The 22,284-nt window shown below is 40.8% G+C and overlaps 1 protein-coding gene across 1 annotated transcript in view; it reads right to left on the bottom strand.

Moving 5' to 3' along the window:
* Positions 1 to 20,830, bottom strand: part of RET (ret proto-oncogene) — a 132,524-nt gene extending 111,694 nt beyond the window's left edge. The window contains exon 1 of the mRNA XM_084635231.1: positions 19,897 to 20,830. Within this exon, the coding sequence (XP_084491357.1) occupies positions 19,897 to 19,942 (46 nt within the window). The 5' untranslated portion in view covers positions 19,943 to 20,830. The remainder of the gene's footprint in view (positions 1 to 19,896) is intronic.
* Between the last annotated feature and the right edge of the window lie 1,454 nt (positions 20,831 to 22,284).

The following is a 22,284-nucleotide window of genomic DNA, read 5'->3' as shown; positions in this document are numbered from 1 at the left end:
GTAAAGCTAAGTCTCTGTCCACCAGCCTTTCCTACCTTCAATGTAAAACAAATATCAGCTTGGAAAAGACATAGCAAAAAAATAAATACAGCCTTACTGGAACATCATATTGTTGGCTGTACTGTCTTCTCCCAACACTGTACCTCTGTTGTGATAAGGTTTTCACCTCAGACTTGTCTATTTCATTAGCGTTTGCTAACCCATATTCAATAAATCTCTCTTGCATGTGGTAATAAAAAAGCAGAAACGCTTTAATTAAAAAGCTGCTCTATGCATTATTGGTACAGGGGTTTTTTTTCTTGTAATGTTTGCTTTATCTGCTTGATAGAGGTGGGCCGAGGAAGGAGCCAGCACGTTAAAATGTGTACACACACACACACACGTTAACACATTAAGTACACCTGTCGTCATACACAATGATCATTAACAGAGTTTTAGATATAAGGATCTAGCAGTTTGCGAATAAATCAGATGACCTGATGAAGAAAAAATGCCACAGGGTGCATTGTCCCCAGGAAATTAAAAACAGTCTGGAGTAGAATAGATGATGTATATCTATAGTTGTGAATAATTAGAATCACTGCCTAGCAGAAACAATCTTAGGGTTTTCTCTAGCATTCATCACTGTCATATCTAAATGTTGCCTAAGTCAATTAGCTCTGCACAGCAAGAATCATACTAGACTTCATGGAAGAGTCTGTTCTTCACACCTCACCAATTCTCGGAAGCCCTGCTGGGTTTAGGTGCCGGTAACTTTAAATTTTTTAAAAATCCTGCATGGAGAGAAAAAGATTTAAAAGGGAGGGTTCTGCAGTTTGCTCTAAAAGCAGTTAGTCTTTGGCTGAGCCAAGTCTCCTCAGACAGGTCATTTCACAGTTAAGCCCTCTTAACAAAGAACATTTTTATCCCAAATTCTCATGTGCTTCACCCTGATTTTTGCAGGACGTCCTAAAAAGGAGAAGCTATCTTTGGAAGTCAAGAGATACGATGGCTGATATAGCTGGATCTTGTCTCTCTGACAGTGTTGAAAAACAGAAGTAGAGCTGGTGAGCATGTTTTGTTTGAAAAACGTGTCAGTGAAAAGTAGCCTTTTTCCCCAAAAACAAAAACTTTGTTGCAGGCATGTTTTTTGGTTTTTCGACAAAGCAGAATCACAGACCAACGTAGGATGATTCAGATTCTGGTGTGAATGTGACTGAACCTGAGAGAAGTGGATGGGAATACCAGATGAATGGTTCTGATTCTGATCCATCTTTAAAAGAAAATCACCTCTCTGAAACGATTCAGGAATACAGATTTTAAAATCTACTTCTATAGCTTGTTATTGTGTTAGATTTTCCTTGTTCTTGTCGGCAGCTGGTTTTCAGAAAAAAAGCAAACAAAGGTGTTTACTCAAGGCACAGTTCACCTGCTGTTCCACCTGGCCCTTCTGCCTCGGAAGCTGGGTCCAATCTCAGATTAGAGATTATTGTTCTGGCAGCAAGTGCACTTTCAATCAGACATGCTTTGGGGTCTCTGTTGTTGGAAACAAGGAAACTAGTTCCAGGTAACGCCATACAGACCTTTTGTATCACCCTATCGGTTACCAACCCTGTGTCCTCATTTAGGCAAACAGTGCTCTTTGAATTAATCCCCTAAATCCTTAAGTCTTCCGAATGCCATGCTGGAACAACATGCGATTTGCTCCCTAGTAATGAGGGTCAGCACAGTTCAAGGACACTTGCATCATCCTCTCTCAGACAGAATTTATTGAGGCAGAAGAAGGGCGAGAGAGCTTTGAGAGTTCGTTCTGAAATACTGAATCATGAGTTTCAATGGGGCTGATGGATTTCCAGAGGCGGAGTGGAACAATCTGCTTTGAATTAGCCATTATCCTTTACACTCCCCCATGTTTCCTGTCATCACACAAGATGATGAGTTACCCTTTAACTCACTATAGAATAATCTCCACTGCCAGGGAAAGGGGAGTTAAAAAACCCTGAACTATTGGCAAGGAGAGTTTGAAAGCACAGGCTACCCCAGAGCTCAGTTTGCTGTAAAAAACAGAAGAATCATTAAAGTCAGAACAGTTCATTCATCTTGTATATTGAACACAAGGATGATTGGGGGGAGTGCCACAGTTACTAAATTTGGGGAGATGGGACAATATGATGAGAAACTGATTTCGCTTTTTCACCTATAAACCATACAAAGTTTTGATGGCACTGATAGGTGTATATCAGAGACAGAATTAGACAGCAATCATTACTATTTCATGATTTGTATTGCGGTGCCAACTTCAGTGGCCAGGACATGGGCAGTCAGCCCAATGGTCAGAGCAGGAGTTGGAACCAGGATCAGAACTGGTGTGAGAGACCAGATTCCTGCAGCAAGGCCAGGCAGGAGCAGGTATAGGTCCAAAGCAGAAACAAAGCAAGAGCAGGACTGGAACAAGGTATGACACAGAGGCCCATTGCTGGCAGCTGGGAAAGGGTTCAGTGTTTTGTGACAGTGACTCTGAACAAGCCTGACAAACTCATTACACCTAGCATGCTTCTTTCAGGACCGGCTTTAGGCACCAGCAAAGCAAGCACGTGCTTGGGGTGGCACATTTCCAGGGGCGGCATTCCGGCCATCGTTTTTGTTTTTTTTTTAAATCGGAAAAACCCACCAATGTACGAAAAAAAATACATGAAGATCAAAAAAATCTCCAGTAGTGCGATAGGAGTGTGACATGAAAAATATCGAGTCACGCAGTGACACGGTCAATTATACTTGTGTATACTGTGCCACCCTATCAGTGCCATTCATGCCAATTTCCATGTTGCGTCAGTGCCAATGGTTATAGGGCTAAAATGCCAGGACAAAAACAAAAATGACTTTCCGGTGCTGCCTACAGGCAACAAAGAGAAAAACAGCAAAAAGAATTAGAAAAACTATTTCGTACCTCAAATAAGTATTTTTAAAAAGTTGACAATCAAGGAGAAAGGTCTAAGCAATGCATTGAAAGTGATTATTCACCAGCTGATGAAGACCAATCGAACCAAAGATTATCAACTGATAAAGAGGAACAACAATCCGACCAAAGATTATCTTCGCTAACTAATAAAGACGAACAATCATAATCCATCCAAAGATTTACTTCTTCAGCTGAAGAGTCCAGAAAAGAAGAACTGTTATCCAAATCTAAAACTGAAGAACAATTATGTGAAGGTGGAGAGACTGACATAGGATGAGATCCAAGTACCTGGCCGACAATAATTACTGATGCAATTCTAATGATTATTGTGAAAAAAGGTCCTTTAAAACTAGATCCTACATTTGAATATCCATGTAATGAGTCGAATCGTTGATTTATGCCATCCAGTATGAAGAAAAAAATGAAAAATGGGGAACAAACTAATAGATCGTGGTTTGTGTATTCACAGACCAAAGATGTAGTTTTTTGTTTTTGCTGCACACTGTTCTGTAACTCGGACATTCTTCTGGCAACTGCAGGTTTTAATGACTGGCGAAATTTGCATCAGCATTTGAAAGAGCAAAAAATCATTTATGCTCATTGACAAATTGGATTGCGCTGTCAAACAGATTACGTTCTGGTACAACAATCGGTGCTGTACAGCAACGTCTACTAAATTCAGAAATTCTACGTTGGCAAGCTGTGTTGGAACGTTTACTGGAAATCATTCATATCCTAGCCAAACAGTGCCTCGCATTCCATGGATGCTCAGATATTTTAATATGAGAATAACAAAGGAAATTTCTTGAAATTGGTTGAGTTATTGGCGAAATTTGATAGTGTTATGGCTGAGCATGTACGAAGAGTGAAAGATGGAGAGATTCACACCCACTATTTGGGTAAAAATACACAAAATGAGATAATACAATTAATTTCTAATGGAGTGAGTAATGAAATTTTATCGGATTTGAAACATGTCACATATTACTCAATTATAGTTCTTTTAATTTATGAGAAACTGGGCTCACCAGAAGACACTAACGTTTTTCATTACAGTGTATAGTTGAACCCAAATTGTTTGTAATTGTGATTTTGTTAAAATTAAATGAGTACACTACTAGGAAATTGTTTTATTTCACTAACTACAAATTCTCTGTTTTCATTTTTTTTTAATTTGAAACAGTCAAAACAAGATAAAAACATTTTGAAGTGCAAACATGTGTAAAAGCCAAAAAGAAGGGCGGGGGGGGGGGACCAAAATTTTTTTGCTTGGGGCAGCAAAAAAGCTAGAGCTGGCCCTGGCTGCTTTCACTATATTGATCCATAAAGAATATCATGCAAGGTCTTAAATGAAAGCCAAGATCACACTGATCATTAATATCATTGTGAAATGTATGTATAACATTAAGTAAAAAGTTATGTATGTAAGATGAAAATACGTTCCTAAATTCCTACTCAAGGGTTAACAAAGAGGTTTCTGCCAGACAAAGGATGGATATTTACCTCTCTGCTTCAGTAAACATGTAAATTAAGCATTGTAAGCCAACACAGTGGATGTTCTGTTTGCATATAAAGGCACCATGAAGTCAACACACCAGGGAATAAAACTGAGGGTGTCATCCTGAGGCTATGTGTACACTGAAAACGCTGCAGCAGAACAACTGCAGTGCTGTAGGTGAGCTGTTGTAGCTCTTCAGTGTAGACACTCGCTACAGCAACAGGAGGGATTATCTCATCACTCCGAGAGGCAGTAGATAGGTGGATGGAAGAATTCTTCTGTCAACCTAGCACTGTCTACACTGGGGGCTAGATCAGCTTAACAACATCTCTCATTTTTCACACATCCCCAGAGACATAGCTATGCCAGTGTAGCTTTTCAGTGTAGATCAGCCCTGACTCTAGGGACAAAAAAATAAATACATTTGGAGGGATACAAGAAGGTAAAAGGACACCTATTTATCCTTCACCAAGGAAGCAAAAGAATAGTGCTTTTGCATCAATTAAAGAGGTATCTCTTCCATCTAGGTTGGAAATGCTGGGAGATTGCTTTAAACAAGCCTATTACATCTGGACTTGAGGAAACATGTTACAATTTTTTGTATAGGTAATGTTTCCGTTTCCATTATCCTTACCATCTCAAACCTTAATCTTTGATGATAAACTTTTGATGGTTTTCACTATAAATACAGCTCAGTCCTGTTATGTTATATAAGAGCTGATTCACAGTTAAATCCAACAAGCCCCATGTCTACGCTGTCCAGCACACCTGATATTTCTGTGAGTTGCCAGTGACAGGATATCTCAGGGGAATGCTTCAAAAGAGACTTGGGGAACAGGGTGCATCTTTTGTTAACCTACAAAGCAAAGAGAAGACTAGTATTGCCTGGAGGCGATTGTTTGGGTGGCTAAGAGGCTGGTGATGTCAGGGAGCCGACACTTAGCTAAGCACAGGAAAGTCTCTCTTTTCTTGGAGATGGGGGAGGAGGTAACAAGGTGATTCCCATTTCTGGACACTCTGACAAGCATCATGAAAGGCTGGGAACAAACAGGTACAGGGGCTATCACAGCCATGGAAAAATGCTTTAAGCAGCCCCTAAACTGCTATAGGGCTTAAGAGCCAGTCTGCTGACTCTTCCAATCAATCAGATGGTCTAGAGAATCAGAGACCTACTACAGGGCAGCTGCATTCATTTGGTTGCCTAGAGACTGGCACTGCTGCAGGACCTGCTCCCCAGCAGTGCCTATGGGCCCCAGTCACAGATCAGGAACTGTGGTGCTAGGTGCTGTACAAACAGAACAGAAAGAGAATATAAGTAAACAGCTGTAAGGCAGACCTAACCACTCTTTACCGTTTGGAGGGAGACTCCATTTTGAATTAATTTTAAAGACATTCAAAAAGATTTTTTTAATGAAGCATTTTCCATTTTCATTGAGATATTTAAGTCGTGTGGTGTGCCCCCCCCCCTTTTTTTTTTTTTTTTACAATGATGCAATAGGCAACTACACAGCAGTCACTCTGCAACCTGGCTCTTACCAATCATAAGCAGGTTTGTTTGTGGGGGAGAGGAAAGAGTGGGTTAAGTGTTTTGCTTTTCAAATTTCCCAGGCTTTGTATGATTTCTATTTTTAAAGATATATATTTCAGGTTCTTTTTTGGGGGAGGTAAAAGAAAACTGAAATTTTGAATAGAATGGAGAATTATTATTAAGCTGAAAAAGAGGTCAATCTAATAGCAGCAGTAAACCAACATTCATAATGCTTAGCAGCTTGTACGATGCTGGGGAAAGAAGATGTAAACAAACGTAAAAATGTTTTGTCAAGTACAATTCCCAATATCTTTGTTTTGGCCACAGAGGGCATGATCTAAAGCCTATTCAAGTCAATAGGATGACTCCCACTGACTTCTATGCGGGCATAATCCAAACCCAATTAAAGTACTGACAGATGGGTTTGCCATCATGTACTGAGAGAATTCATCATTAACAAGAGCTGTTGTCCTCTGCCAGCGTTGAAAGTGAAGGTTTTGGAAACTTACACACAGTGGTCTGTGTACTCTACATTTTGCACCAAGGCCCCCAGGTTCCTGCTGTTCTGCAGCAGGCTGAATATGCTGCAGCAGAGTTGGGTGAAATAATAATGGAGGTTTTATTTAATTAGACACAAAAAACAATATGATCAGAGTAGTCTTTGTGGTAGGATTTAATTTTTAATGTATTCGCTTTATTTTAGGCTACCCCCCACTTTGCCAAAAAGCTACAAACATATTGCCAATGCATAAAATATACTGTGGAAATTCTGGAAGTTTTGGTAGCTGGGTAGGGGAAATGTGGGGTTGTGTTACCTAGGAATCAACTGAGGCTTCTGGGACTAAAGAGTTGGATACATATCCTCTTCCCCTCACCTTTTGGGCAGGATTGGAAGTAACTGGCTTTTGGGAGGGAGGGGGAAAGGCTTGAATTTATTCCACATCCCAATAATCTTGGGCAGCAATCATCTGTCTCACTCCTTCATTTTTCCACTGTATCCTTCATATTCTAATAGGTAGGTGCTATATCTGAATGGTGCTGTTAAAATGATCAGCAATGAAACAGTTGGCAATGATGACATGAAAATAATCTTTAGACTTAAGAATTATGCCTCATTGAGATAAATGGGAGAGTCCATCTGAGTCACAGCTGTACTTCAACTCAACACTGCTTTGGTTTACATTGAGTTCCCATTTGGGAAGATTACTGTGGCAGAAGGGATGGATGAAGTTGTTAAAATACAGTTGCTTTTCAGCAAGTACAGCAGCAAATGTAATTTCATTGTAAAAGAGACCACTATTTAAAAAAGAAATAAAATTACACATCTACTATTGTTACAGATTATCTAAAATCTGGAAGGGGCTAGAGTTTTTGTTTATTTACCTTGGAACAGACTGTAACCTTCTTAAACACATTAGCAAACACTTAGTGAATTTGACTATGTGCTAAGGGCCAGATGTCCATGTATTTTCCCAGCATAGTCAGTGACTTTTCTCCTGTTTATGTAGGTCTGACAGCAAAGAGAGCGAGACCCACAGACATGCAGTTTAAGAATAAAAAAAATGTGATTGCAAACCCCCCAAACTGGTAAGGTGGACACCAATTGGTTTAATATTGGGAACTAGTTTTTAACTCATTCTTTTTTTCTACTGACTAGATTTCCAAGTCCATAGCTTTAAACAGCTGTCGTGGAAAGTGGTAGAACTGTGGGATTGTGGTCAACCTAAATTGGGAGTCCGTGTTTAAAAACCGGGTTGTGCGTGCACTCTGCATGCTAGATTTAAAAATCAATGGTGGGTTTATGTTCCACATTTTGTTTGTGTGCATGTGTGTGTCTGTGTGTGCATCTGTCTGTGTAATACCCAGTGATAACTGGAAGCTGTTTAAGGATGGGTACATCTTTAGATGGGGAAAACGGTATTCTACAGTGTTCCAAGTGAAATATGCATGAATGGCCCTAGTTCCCATCATCTTTTTAGCTAATTAAGACCCATGATAGCAACATTTTTTGTAAGGATAGTGGTACCCATGAGCTACGCAACTGTTAAATTTTAAAAAGCCTCTTTCCAGACAACAGCATGTGCCTAAAAATCAGATATTCTGGCTTGTAATGGCATAGTCATGTAACGAGAGTGTCTGCACTGAGAAGTCGACATCTGACATTTAATCACACAGCACAGCCCATGTGCTTAAGCACTTTCACTTTCAATGGCAGTTCCACATGTTTGTGGGTTTCTGTTGTTCTGCTGTAGGAAAAGGTGATGCAACAGCAGCTCAGCTTTAAATCAAAATAAAGTAGGATTCCAGTAAGTGCTTGGGAAGAAAAAACAAGAGCCTCTGTTTCTTTCTCAGTGGATTTATTAAATCTGTAGCATGTCCCATATGCTATTAGGAAGCAGCTGATGCTCAAATACTCCTTATACAGAGCATAGTGCATTTTAAATGAAATGCTTCCTTCTGGAGTGTCCTGGAATTAGAGGGGAAACTGTGTAATGATTAAGTGTATTAGCCTGTGAAACAGACTTCCCAAAGGAAGCTGTAGAAGCTAGGGAAGTTTAAAACCAGCTGAGCACTGAAAATAAAAAAATATACAGGAACATCCTGTATTGGTAGGGAACAATCCTGCATTAGCAAGAGAATAAATTACATCAGGGTTCTCAAAATAGGGGGTCACAGAAAGGTGAGCAGAGGATGCAGTATGAAAAGGTTTGAGGACCATTGGCAGACAACCTAAAAGGCTTTTCCTATCCTTGATTTTTTTTATGATTTTCATGCTAACATGAAATTATCTAACATCCAATCAAATGACTAATCTCAGGATGTAGATCTAAATTCTAACTCTCTTGAGAAATCCCTTCCCCAAAGTCTCTGCCTGTGTGCGCACAGGCACGGTATGGCAAGTAAAGGAAGATTTTACCAATTAACTGCATTGTACCTTGTCTGTGCGCTGTTCTGGACAGCAAAGTTAAGGAAATATGTGGGTAATCTAGCCCATTTACAAGGATTAATGGTAAAGCCCTTCAGTGTTCCCTGCCCTAATGATAAGAACCCTGGGAGAGGCGTTGAGCTCTATCAATGCGAAGTTCCAACTCAATGGGTGTTGAGAGTGCTCGGCACATGAGAAGAATTGCTCTCAAGAAAGGCATGGAAGACCATGAAACAAATGTAAAGTGCAAAGTCCAATGGTCATTCTGGAAGCTGGAAACTCCAGCAGCTTGGCGCAACATTAAAGGGAAGGGGCTCCAGGCTACTCGGCTCAAGATGATTAATTATATGTATGTATCTATTTATTTGGATATATAGATACAGAAGCTGTGTCCATCTCAGGCTCTAGGTGCTTTATGATCTTTTAAAAAACACAGTTATAAAATACAAACCATTAACTTCAATGGGAACTCCACCCTCTATAGCAACACGATTCACCCAAGCTGGTCAAAAAAGTATTTCAACTTCCCTTAAAAATGCCTTCCCCTGGTCCCAGCAGGAACTCAACCCTCCCCCAAGAGCCTGCTGCAAGAGACAGACTTTGCAATGTGCCCTGAGGGTCAACAAATTCAGGATCTTTCAGACCAAGGTAGCAACATGACTTCCAAAGTTGAAGGGCCTGCACAAAAATGCCCTACCAGCTGCTCTCTCAGTTATAAATAATGGGACTTCCAGCCCAAAGCCTTTGGTGATCACACAATTGTGGCATGAATGCAAGAGAGAGGAGTGCAGTGTTAATAAGCGAAGTATTATAACAACTTGTGTCAAAGATCTCGTACTAACAGGGCATTTTATGAACATGCAAGCCTCAACATTTTTTTACCTTGAATCACTATTATCCTATGGGTGAACTGCAACATTGCCAACCCTGAGTATTCAAATATCATGAGTCAGGCCCCCAATAAGTCATGAGTCCAACTTAAAAATCATTCATTGTTGTATCTATCAGGCATCCATAGAGTTTGTATTTGGGGGGATCTTTTATTAGCTTTCTGGTTTTCAGCCTTTAGGGTATACTTGGGCCATCTTTTCTGCATACCCATAAAGGCTAGAAACGAATATTTCAATAAAAAGGAAGCTGAGATTCTCACAATCACATGGCTCCAAAAGCCAAGGCATTATGAAAAACCCACCAAATACTGTGCAAGTTGTCAGTACTAGAAGAGAGGCACTGAGAACCCATGGTGACCTGGTTGAGACAGAGAATAGAATCTAGAAGTCCTGACATCCAGTGACTTTCTTTAACCACTTATCACCCAGATGTAGAACACACCTCAAAACAGAGCACTTTATTCCAGACCAAAACCTAATATATATAAAAAGCCTGTTCTCACCCAGCATCATATGTCTTGAAAACCCCTGGATGATGAACAAAGCCATTATATACGTGGATTTTTGTTCTTGTTGGGATTTTAAGATCCCCTAGCTTGATTCCTTTCAGGTCACCTCATTTGCTGTTGAGTTGGCAACACTTACATAGATTTTTCAGACTTCATATTATTTAAAAAAAAAAAAGGAGTATTTAAAAACTCTCTGGATGCCTGAAACAGACTTATAGCTAAGCAATTTAGGACCAGTCCTGCCTTCTTCACTAAGGCAAAAGTACAGCCAGGCAAGAAGAAGTGTTTATGGTACTTTCTGGTTCAGAATGTGTCAGGGGTGTTAGATTAAAATCTGCAATAAAATTCCACACTAAAACCATATTGTTTTTTTTTTCCCATTACTTGAAAATCCAGGTGCTCAAAAGCAAAACTCAGGTATGTTTTACCATTGCTATTCCTTCTTCCAAACCGGATTGGCTGCCTACGTATACAGAAAATAAGCAGCAGCCACAGCTTTGTACTGTAGTAGCATCCAGAGGCTGCCCAAAGAGTTATCAACTGACCCTGCCCAGAATAGGTCACAATCAATAAGAGACAATCACATGTTCTTGGTATTTGCATCCAATACTGTTTGCAGAGATATTCCGGGGATATAACACAGAATATGGTATGCACTATATAACTCACATACACTTCAGCAGCAGCACAAATGATGTTAAATAATACAACGTTTGCTTTGCACCATAAATAATAAATATCTCTAGTTCAAAAAAGAACCAGGAGGCTGATACAAAGACCTGGAACCAAATCCTGCCATGTCTTACCTAGAATGGTCAACTGGACTTGAGTAAAAACTACCTATTGGAATAGAAGGTGCAATATTAGGCCTATGAGTGAGACTACCTATCTTTGCTTATGCCTTGGAAATAACAATGGCTATAATTTTAAAATTGGTCAAACTAGGTCCCGCTTAAAAAGGGCTGGATTTTCAGAGGTGAGTGCTCAGCACTTTGACCTTACCGCCCCTTTCAAGTGTCTCAGATTGCACTCCCAAAAAAAACCACTAGTCACTTTTGAAGACTGTGGCCAATGGCATTATTTTCACACTTATTTTGTTGCTTAACTAAGATACATTCATGCTGAAGAGCCTGAAACATGCCAATATCCCCCTGACCCTCCAGGCCTTCGTGGAGTAAAAGACTGAAGCATGTTTTTAAAATTCTATGGTTTTCCCCATGCTGGATGTACTAAACTTGTGTGCCATCTGCCATCCTGTGCCCACTGCGCTTTGTCAGCCTGATCCCAGAGAGATACGAAGTGCTGCTTCTGGAACTTCTGAATCTGTGACCAGTGGGCAGAGAAACTTTAGCAAAGGTAGTTTGAGCTGTTTAAATCTCACTCTTTTTCCACACAAGGAAAGAACATCCTTAAATACCTTCCTGAAATATGTTCTAAGACTACCTATCACCAAAAAGTGAGGAAGGTTAATTAAAATACTTTACAAATGTTGAGATTCAAATACAAGAGGCGCAACAGAAGTGCCATGTATTAGTATTATTAACAGAGTTAGAAGTTTCTTCTAAAAAGATTATTTTCCCTTTTAGTTGTCACAATGTGATCGCAGGTAGGTGCATCGGACAAGGAGCAGAGAGAACTCCCTTTGTCAAGGTCTATTATTTCAGCATACTCCTTGAATTAAAAGTTTTTGAAATTAGCTTGTTCCCCTGCAACTAGTGACATTACATTCTGAATATGACCTATGCAATTTTATGAACTAAGAGGACTTTGCTTTATAAAGTGTTTTTCCACCCTCAGTTTTTAGACTTCAGGAACTGTGCCCTCCTGTCTTAAAATGCTGTAGACCACATAACAGAAATTTAATTTAGAAAATAGTTTCAACCAATTTGCCAGTGTCTGTTTTTATTCTTTGTAAAAGAAGCCTTGATTAGAGAGGCCTAGAGCACACATATTTCTAACCCACTTCTCCTTTGAAATGACTGACTGTCATAATGTGTATATTAATCATTCTATATTGGATACTCCCTATCAAAACATACATAATTCATTTCAAATGGATCCTATTGTTTAAGGGCACAGATGGATACCATGGACTACATTTGAGCACACTGTAGCTTCCCTTTCAAGCCAGAGTTTATGGAATACAATTGGGCATTACATTCTGTTCAGCCAAACTCTGCTCTCAGTTACTTCTGGGCAAAGTCAATGTCTTGGTCCTGGATTTACATCAGTAGAACAAAGAGCATAATTTGGCCCAATGGCTGGCACTGAAAAGAGACGTAAGATTGTGTTAAAGCCATTTTCAATTACAGATTTTGCCAACAGATCACTTCTTTGATTCTCATTTCCCTTTGCACTGAGATATTAATGCATTAGTATGTGGAAGAGTTGACCACTCTACCAATAGAAGCTGGGCAAGGGAACCGGTATACGAGATAAAGAATATTAGGTAGCTAGAGGGCTGCTCTCTCTCTTTAATATTTGGACACAGCTCCCTGAAGGAAAAAGGTGTCAAGAACAGCAGCACTCCCAAAACTTGTTGGGGCATATTCATCTCTGTTCTAGCACCAACACAGGGACAGAATGGAGGTGCCTTGCACCACCTCTACTCAGGGGCTGCTGGGACAGGTTCAGCCCTTGGTACAGGACTGGATAGCCTCTGCTTCAGTGGCTCCTGTGGGCCATTGAAGGGGATACAACCACTAGAGTGCAGGGCCACCCCAGCTGCACCTCTTGCCATGCTTGGGGCTGTGAAACAGAGTTTGGATAGGAGGTAAGAGGTAAAAGGAAGGTGCTCCATGACAGTGGTGAGTCTGGTCCAAGAATAGTGCACTACAGAATATACTGGGTGAAAACCTGCCTTACTGAAGGTCAATGGGAGTTTTGCCATTGATATCATATGGTCAGGGTTTCACACATACAGAGGGCCTGATCCCGCTTCTATTGAAGGAAATGAAAAATCCCCAATGACTTTACTGAGAGCAGAATGGGAGGAGATCCATACTTATAGCAGCTAACTTTCTGGGAAAACCATGTAAGCAAAGCATTAACTCAGTTCTGATGAACTGAGAACAAACCTACCAAACTTACTTTAATACTATTACCTCCTGACACGCGGATTTCTCTTTTAGACAAAACGGGCATTAAAAATACCCTTTAGAGCAACACAATCACCTTTGTTATATCAGTCAAATATAATGCTGAATTAGTTTTCTAAATGCACAAGTTGAAAAGCCATTAGCTAACCATTAGAAGTACTGTACCCATTTTCTTTGTACAATTGTAGAGAAAGCTGATTTAGTTACTCAGATTCCTAAGGTAATTAGGTTGGACATTATTAAAAAGATGAACTCAGTAAACTTTTTAATTTCCTTTCTGTGTGTGACCACTGTAACTTCCCCTTAAGGCCTCTAATAAAGATGACCACTTGTGTTCCATTGCAGACATTCTACTCAGCGCCTCTTCCAGATTAAAAGACTTTGAGCCAATTTACAGACCCATTTCAGGAGGAAACTTTTTTCCTTCCAGGAAAATAATATATAAGCACAACTCAACAACAAGTGTTTGTATTCCAGTAGAACTTACTGTCCCCAACTGAAACACCAGGATATCATGCACTGCACAGTCCCTGAGTTTACCTTCTTGACAAGATGGATAAATTGAGTATTTTTATTCCTGTTTTATACAACTGAATCCAAGGCACAATAACTCATCCAAAGTCACACAGCAAATCTGTGGCACAGTTGGGTAACTAAACTCAAATCTAGCCAGCCTCAGCCCTGCACAGGAACCACAAAACCATCTTTCTTATATTGCGGTTACTGTATTTATTCTCATAGATGCTGGAACAAGCAGTGGATGGGGGAGGGTGCTGCTGCACCCATGGACTTGAATGGTTTCCATTATATACAAGGTTTACAGTTTGGTTCAATGGCTCTTAGCACCCCCACTATTGTTCCTGCACCCATGTTTATTCTTGTCATGCTTCTGGTGTTTGCTTTCAAAAATGGGGAGTTTAAAAAGAAGTCAGTTTGGAGAAACCAACTGGACAATAACTTGGTGGATTTTAATGCTCAGAAGCTGCCAAATCAAGAGATAGCAATGAGCAAGTACCAAGAAAATTAGAAAAGTCCCCCACTCAGCATTGCTAACGTATCTCATTCTGAATATGCAAGAACCCTTGCTAATACAGACCTTGTTTACTTCAGACCTTGTTTACACTAACACAGCTATGTTGTGCAGCATTATCAACACAATTAAAAATAAACAACATCAGGCAGAGTAATGGTCACCCTGAAAACCAAAATCAAATGATTCAGACCAGTCACCAGAAAATGTTACTGTTGGCCATTCTAGTGCTGGAGAACTGAAGGTCAGGGCTTGACTACAGAAAGCCTGTATTACACATTGTGCGCATAGATAGGCTCCAAGTGAACTTTACACAGAAAAGCTCTATGGAGAATAGTAGCCTCCCACATTACTGAATTTTCCTAACCCATGAGATACTTTATTTACTGCTTCAGTTCTAGGTGGAGAAGAGCAGCCAAGGACAAAGGTTTGGGGAGGTGAAGAGAGGGAGTATGAAGTCTTACCTTCAGATTATTTTCACAGTATCACATACTACCATTATATATATCTCACATACAAATAAAGTTAAAAGAACATGATTAAAGGTGGGGGGAAATCAAGGAACTTACCACCCACCCACCTTCCCAGCAGCTGTTTATTGACTTTTGTGGGCTAATCTCAGGCCTTTTCAAAGCCTCCAATCACAAGTGCAACCTGCCCTGTTGCCAATCTGAACAGAGATGCCAACCATTTAGAGCGCATGGAGAATTAATGAATCTTCTTAACTCCTACAGGGGTCCCTCCAGAAAAAGGGTAAAATGAGGGGTGCACTTACACTGTTGCTACCAGAGATGTACCTATTCTTTGAACGAGAGATCTTCAGACCAGCACCTTTAATGAAAAGTATGTTCACTTGAAAAAAAAAAGGAAAATTATCTTCATTGTAATATGAGAGAGAGAAAATTGGATACTGACACTATACAGTAATCTAGTATGCAGATACAAGATCAGCATTGTCATATGACCTGACTGCTCATGTTTACGTTCCAAGCAGCCTTTCCACTGATCAAAATCCATTGAATGCAGTGTTTAAACATAAAGATGTTGTCTTATTTTAATTTTCCTATTAATTTCCTTCATGGGAACTTTGCAGTCATGACAAAACCCATCAATGAAAGCAATGTCATTGCACTGTCAAGCGGGCTCCAAACAGACTAATTGACAGTGCTCGTCAGACTGATAGGAAGACAATGTCCTTGCCCTGAAGAGTAGCACACGGAGTAGCAAATGTGTGTGTACATGTCCATTTGGGGCAGGAAGCTAGAGAAGAATGGATAGCAATGTGGATGAATTACAAAATTAAAGGTGCAACTTATTAGTCACCCTTTTTTTAAAATGTGCACACAATTTACAGTGAATTGGTGGAACAAGGAATGAGATGGAATTGGTAGGCTTCCTTGCAGAAGTTGATTTTCTTTGGGACTGGAAAAAGGAAAAAGTTGGGGCATGTGAGACTAGAGATGAATGGGGGGAGGGAAGGGGTCCAGCTAGATTGGATGGGCATCGAGCCCTTTACCTGCTTCCCCCTGAAATTAATGGTAGTTTTGCTATTGAGGTATGCCCTGATCCTGCAATGAGCTCTGTACAAAATGGACCTCTAACATCAATAGGCCTCAAAGATCCATATGTGCAGAGGGCTCCATTGGAAGTAACACTGGACCCCTGTAATCAAATGGCTTGGGAAGAACCTGGAGGAGGGGAGGGGGCATGAAAGAGAGTGAAAAGTGAAGAGATAGGCAGGAGCCAGGCTGTCCCATTAGTGTTATTATTCCTGGCAATTAGGACCAAGGACATTTTGAACTTTCCTTTTTATTCTCATCTCCCTTTCAAAAAAAGAATGAATAAGATTTCTTGAAATGACTCTCTTTTGAGGGCAAAGTTCCATTTTCTCCTGCCCTATGGTCAGGGTTATAATCTAAACAAATTAAAATGGAAATCACATATTGCCTGAACATCGGACTGCCAAAAAAAAAAAAAAAAAAAGAGAGAGAGAGAGACACACACACACACACACACACATGCAGCCAAATATGCATCAAGGTCCTTGAGCCACTTGATGACCTGCTCTGTAGTTTGATCTCATTAGCACTTCCTTGAATTGAAGAGGTTAATGTATAGTGGGTCCTTTTAGAGGGAACTTACAGATATTCATCTACAGGGAAAGCCCATTTTTCCCCACCAAGAAATACAAATAATATAACCCGAACAACTTGAACTTTTGTTGAAAAATGTCACTTCTTTGAGCTGTTGGTTTATGAAGGTCTGTCCTCACTCTATAAGTATGTGCTGAGCAGAATGTACTGTAAATTGCAGCCAGTCAAAATAAAGCATTAACAATAAATCTAAGAGCATAAAACTGCACAGTAAGGATCAATTGAGTACAGCTCAGCCCCTAGCTGAATACCAAAACCATTAAATTCATCTTTAGTTTTATATCATAGTAATCTAAAAAACAAATTATATTTTAAATGGCTTGTACACAAGAGAACTTTCATTGTTTCCACCTGTGGTATTCCCATATTGGAGCATTTTTTCCTTCTAATATTATGAGGCATGTTTATAATGTAAGGCTTGCACAACTTAGTCTGTCTATTGGCAATTAAGTATCAAGATGCCCATTTCCTTCTAGAAATAAAACTATATTCCACACAACACAGAACCTGGAGTGGCTAATTATGGTATTAACCCAGAGTATCCTTAGTTGAAGAAGGTCCCATTTTCCCAATTAGTCACTTCAAGAGGAACTTTTAGAAACCAAACCAAAAATCCCACAGCAACTTGATCATGTAGCATGCATATGAACATTCTATAGCCTCAGAACAGCTGTGGACTTGTACAACTTTTGGAAAATATCTACAACGTACACATAAGGCAAAAGTAGGCATTTTTTCATCTGACACTGAAGAAAAACAAGTCTGAATGGATGAAGAAACATCATCCCTATGCTACTTAACTCTAGGCCGTTAAATGTCAATATCAATGCCTGCAAGAGATTCACAAGTTGCCAGTTGTTTACCATGATGCAATTAATAGCAGCTATCCTATCTTTTCTGTTTCAGAACTGCTTTAAACTAGGAGTCTCCCATATTCTTCCGAACCTAGCAACACAGGGGAACCAATCCTAATCTTTTCTGCTAGCAGGATACTCACCAGACTAGTTAACCCAAGTCACTTGGCAAAAACATTCTTATTCAAATTAGAGAAATCTTTGGGTTAACAATTCAAGTGTGTACCTGTGTTCACTAAACATCTACAAATTTAAGCTTTCAGACACGTGCAGCTATGGATAAATCAAACATGCATTAAGAGGATCTGAGTGTAAGCTTATTTCTTTGTGTTATTAACCTTGAGTTTTTACACAGGTAATAGGATCTGTGGTTTCTTCACAACCCATAATAAAAATAAAACACTTTACTGTAGAATAGTGTCTGTGCTTCTCTTTTGCAACAGAATCTGAGACAAATTAACTAGTTTTCCGCTCCTGTCCCCCAGCACATGTAAAATTTATGCAGCATCATGATAGGGGCATTTCAGCTTCTAAATGGGTTGAGGCTCCCTGTGTTACTTAGGAGAAATTTGTTTATACATCCAAGATGTAACTGTTTACCACTATGAACTCAGCTTAAAGTGACATAAATAGGAGCTGGTGTCACACTGCTGTACGACGTGAAACAGTGCTTTCTCTCCAGCCATAGACACCCATTTCACACTGCTAATATGCTAGACTTCTTGAAGTCACAATGAATATAATTACCCTAAATCACACTGACAGTTTTTCTGAACAAGAGTCTTCAAAACACATCAGTCACCCAAACTTTTCTGGGGTATTTATGAAGGAGCAAAGATCATCAGTCAAAACGGAGGGCAAAAACAAACGTTAATGTTTGCAAAAACAAACCTGACTAAGAGAAAGCTTAACATAGCTTAACATACAGGTGGTAACTAGCAGTCTATTTTATTCAAATAGGCCAACATCAAAGAATCAGATCACTTACACCCATGCTACAGATGAATCCAGAAATTAGTTATTTATGGATTTACTTTAAAAAAAAACACTGGTGATTTGATATTTAAAGAGGAAATGGTTTTAACACACATATTTGGAAAAAAATTGAAGGCAAGAGTAAAATACATGAAGTCACAGAAATAGAAGTCAAATTGAGTAGCAATCTTACTGGACAGAAAAATTGGGGGGGGGGGAATTTTGAGTACAAAACTTCACAAACATTTGCTATACGTCATCATAGTTTGGTCCACCACCACATTAATGACAGCAAGCTTATTCATTCAACTAGGATAAGGATCAATAAAAAACACTTTCAAATGAATACCTGAACTATACACAATCCATTACCCAAAGCACGTACATGGGAACTACCATCAAGCCAAAGACGACACAGGTTAGAATATTACCAACTTTACCACAAATGTAAAGAAAATTGATTAGCCAGGACTAAAAAAAGTTAAAAGAAAAAAGGTATCATAGATTTAAAATGCAGCTATGTCTAAAATCTTTTTTTACAGTACAATGATCTATGCGGTGCAAGCCATTGCAAAATTAAAAGCTACATGAGGTTTTGGACTCTCAATGAACACATTCCACCCATTTTTCCCTCTGAGATCTTACTTTTTAGGTACTAGCAAAACTATTGGAAAAATCTGAAGACATGTAGCTGTTTACAATAATGTAGGAAGATCAAAAGGGTCGGAAACAGGGTCAAGGGGTCTTTGTGTTAACAGAGATGCAGCCTTTAAAGTCTCTCTGAGAACAATTTAAGATGCTAAGAATGAATTTATCATAATTATTACATTTAGCTTGGCAGCAATAATGAGAAGGAACAAGTGATATATTTGATGGAAGTCACAACCACCAAAACATAACACCTCACTCTGTTCTTTAAATCAACCAGTGATCTATTTTTTTTTAAAGGTGTTTTTTGGAGAATGTGTTCAACTGTGCCCTGGGCCCCTGAGAGCACTGAAGGAGTTCTTTACAAAACAACAACTTTGATTTAGTCAAGTAAACATCAGAAACACTTTGGCAAACACGACCATATGGATGGGAAAGAGCTATAATGGATTTTCTGTTTGCCTTAGAAACTTAACAGCTGTGAAAGCATCAGCTACATTATGAGCCAATAACTTTTCATCTTTCTCCTTTTCATTTATCAACCCAAACTCAATTTAATTTGATGATGTAGAAAACTTAGGAGGGGAACAGAATTAATAATCTTTCAGACCCTTAAAATAGAAACACTTTAATATTCATCTTTCACATCATAAAATTTAGAGAACAAGGAAACACACATCTGCTGTAACTTAGTTTTAGAGCCTAAAAACGCAGAGCAAAGATATATCAGAATTTATTTCTATCTTTTTTATATTTGGGGGCAGGTATGTTTTATTCTAATCAGCCACCAGCAGCCCTGATGACCCATCACCACAAACTTCCTGGAGGGATTAGTTCAGAACTACTTACCTTCACAAAGGAGGAGAAAACCTACTATCCACCCAGTGAAAGGCATCTTTGCCACTCCAATAATCCTATTCTCCCCACCCCCCGGGGTCTAGATGCTGAGAGTACTCCTGGCCAGGCTATTGTCAATGATTACAATAAGCTTTCCAGTAAATTGAGAAAGTCTTTTTAGCACGTAATTCCTCAGTCGGGTTGAGCCATAGTCTGGGGCTTCTCAGCTCTGCGCTCACTCTCTCTGTTAAGAGCGGTGATATAATGATGCTGGGGAAAGGGAGGGGGAGAGACACAGAGGGAGAGAGAGATTGCAGTGAACCTGCTCAGATGGTGCCGGGCTGTTCTCTCTCAACCTCCCGGTGGTGGTAGCTCTGTTTAACCAGATGCTGGGCAGATTTTAAAGTCCTGCTGCCAGAGTTGCCTCTCCTCCCCTGACTGGGAGAATTGACAAACTGTCTCGTGGTGCCTTGGGATGTGATGAAGACCTGGATCACTGACTCAAAGAGGGGGCAAGAACCAGGCTCTGATAAGTTTCCTTCCTCCTGGAGGACACGATGAGAAACGGCCACTGACTGTGCTGACTCTGGATGTCCAGGCTATTGATCCTCTAGAGGGCCACGAAACTTTCAGCGGGAGGGTATGTCCTGCAGAACACGATGCTGAACACTCTCGCCGGCTGCCGCGTCTTCACCAGTGGCAGGAGGTGGTTTTTCTTCTTAGCCAGAGCCCGGCTGGTTGGGATTTTATTGCGTACCCATCAGCCTCATGTAGGCGAGTCCGTGCTGGGGGAGCTCCAGCCTGGGGTCGGCTGGGCTGGAGGAGCCGGGATTTCGCAGTTGGAAGTTGCAGAAAGGGTTTGCTTGGTCCTTGTGGTTGGTGGAGCTGCAGATTTCCTAATGAGGCTGCTGGTGCAGGCAGGGGTTCTTCCCCTGGCGGTAGAGCTGCGAATCACTCAACCCCCAGCAGCAAATGGACTGCCTGCTCTTCCCCACTTAATGAATAAATTGCAGCCGGCGGGGAGGAGTGTGAAAGCGACACGGGAGGTTGGAGGGGAAGAGAGATCTCAAGGAGAGACTGTTTTATCAGATCCACCCACAGCATCCTCTGGGCAGAGGAGAGGGGACAGGGTCTCTGTCTTGCAAAAAAACAAAAACAAACAAACAAACAAAAAGCCGGGGGGGCTGACAGAGGGGGAATGTTCTTAGTGACAGAAGGAAAACGAAAAGGGATCGAGAGAGGAGCCCGTAGCTGGCCAGGTAAGTAAGGAGGGTTCAAAGGGGATCGCTAGTGCATGGCGAGTGACAGTCAACCCGCCCCAGGGGGAATTTGGGCGCCCCCTAAGCAGGGCGGCGGGGAGAGATGACAAAGGAACGGAACTGCAGGGGATGACAGGGAAAGGGGAGGGGGAGAGAACAAGGCTCGCGAAGGAAGGTAAAGCAAACGAAACTAACCAGGTGTAGGGAGACACAAAGGAGGAACACTTCGCCCCAGCAACTCGAAGGTAATGAAAATGTAGTGAATTAAAAGAAGCCACCCCCCAAATACATTAAAGGTGTTGAATAATTAATCCTTGGGCGAGGAGATATTTTTGCTTGGTGACAGGGGGATGCTGTTAGAGGCGATCTCTACCTGGCAAGCGACCAAAGTAACCCAGAACGCGCTCATCCTGTTTATTAGTGAAAAGCCACTTTTCAAGCACAAGTGAAGAGCCTTTAACAACACATTAGCCTGCTCAGCTGGGCAGCTCGGCTACTGCAAACAAAACGCCGCACGGAACAGCTGAGCTCCTATTTACTGCCCGACAGCACAAGGGGCACCTCGCCCAAGCCCTCCTTACAGCGATTCCCGACCGGGGACAGACTGCCAGGAGTTTCCCGCTTCAGCCCCTCCGTAATCGAGACAGATTTGCGGGACAGCAAACGCAATCTGCTTAATTTAAAACAATCTTGCCCAGGAAAGGGGTCTCTGAAATCGATTTGCAAACAGCCGCGCTAGTTCCGCCCTCAAAGCAAGGTTTCTGGTGGCAACAGTTTCAGTAAGTTCTGGTCTCAGTTCTGGGGACTGGGGCGGGGAAGAGATCGGTGCATACCCTTGTCCATTTCAAGCCCGGACACCTATGAAGCGTTATTCAAAGTCGATTACTTTAACAATGGGGCATTTCCAACGTCAAGACTATCCCCAGGTGCCAGTCAGGGAGCGGGCATTAACACTTCACCAAGCAGCTGAGACGTAAGGAGAAGAAACCCACATGTCTCTAACCAGAGTCTTACTCCTGGGGGTGGTGTAAATGCAGCATAATGCTATTAACTGTACTGTTATTAACCATCAGCATCCAGTGCCCTTCAGTTCACGGCTCGGAGATTCCCCCGCCCCTCCATTCTCTCTTGGGAAATTTAC

Source organism: Lepidochelys olivacea (genome assembly GCF_965140295.1).
Source record: "Lepidochelys olivacea isolate rLepOli2 genome assembly, chromosome: 7".
In the NCBI taxonomy this organism is placed as follows: Eukaryota; Metazoa; Chordata; order Testudines; family Cheloniidae; genus Lepidochelys; species Lepidochelys olivacea.
The sequence above is the reverse complement of the archived record's forward strand: the minus strand, read 5'-3'. Positions and strand labels throughout refer to the sequence as shown.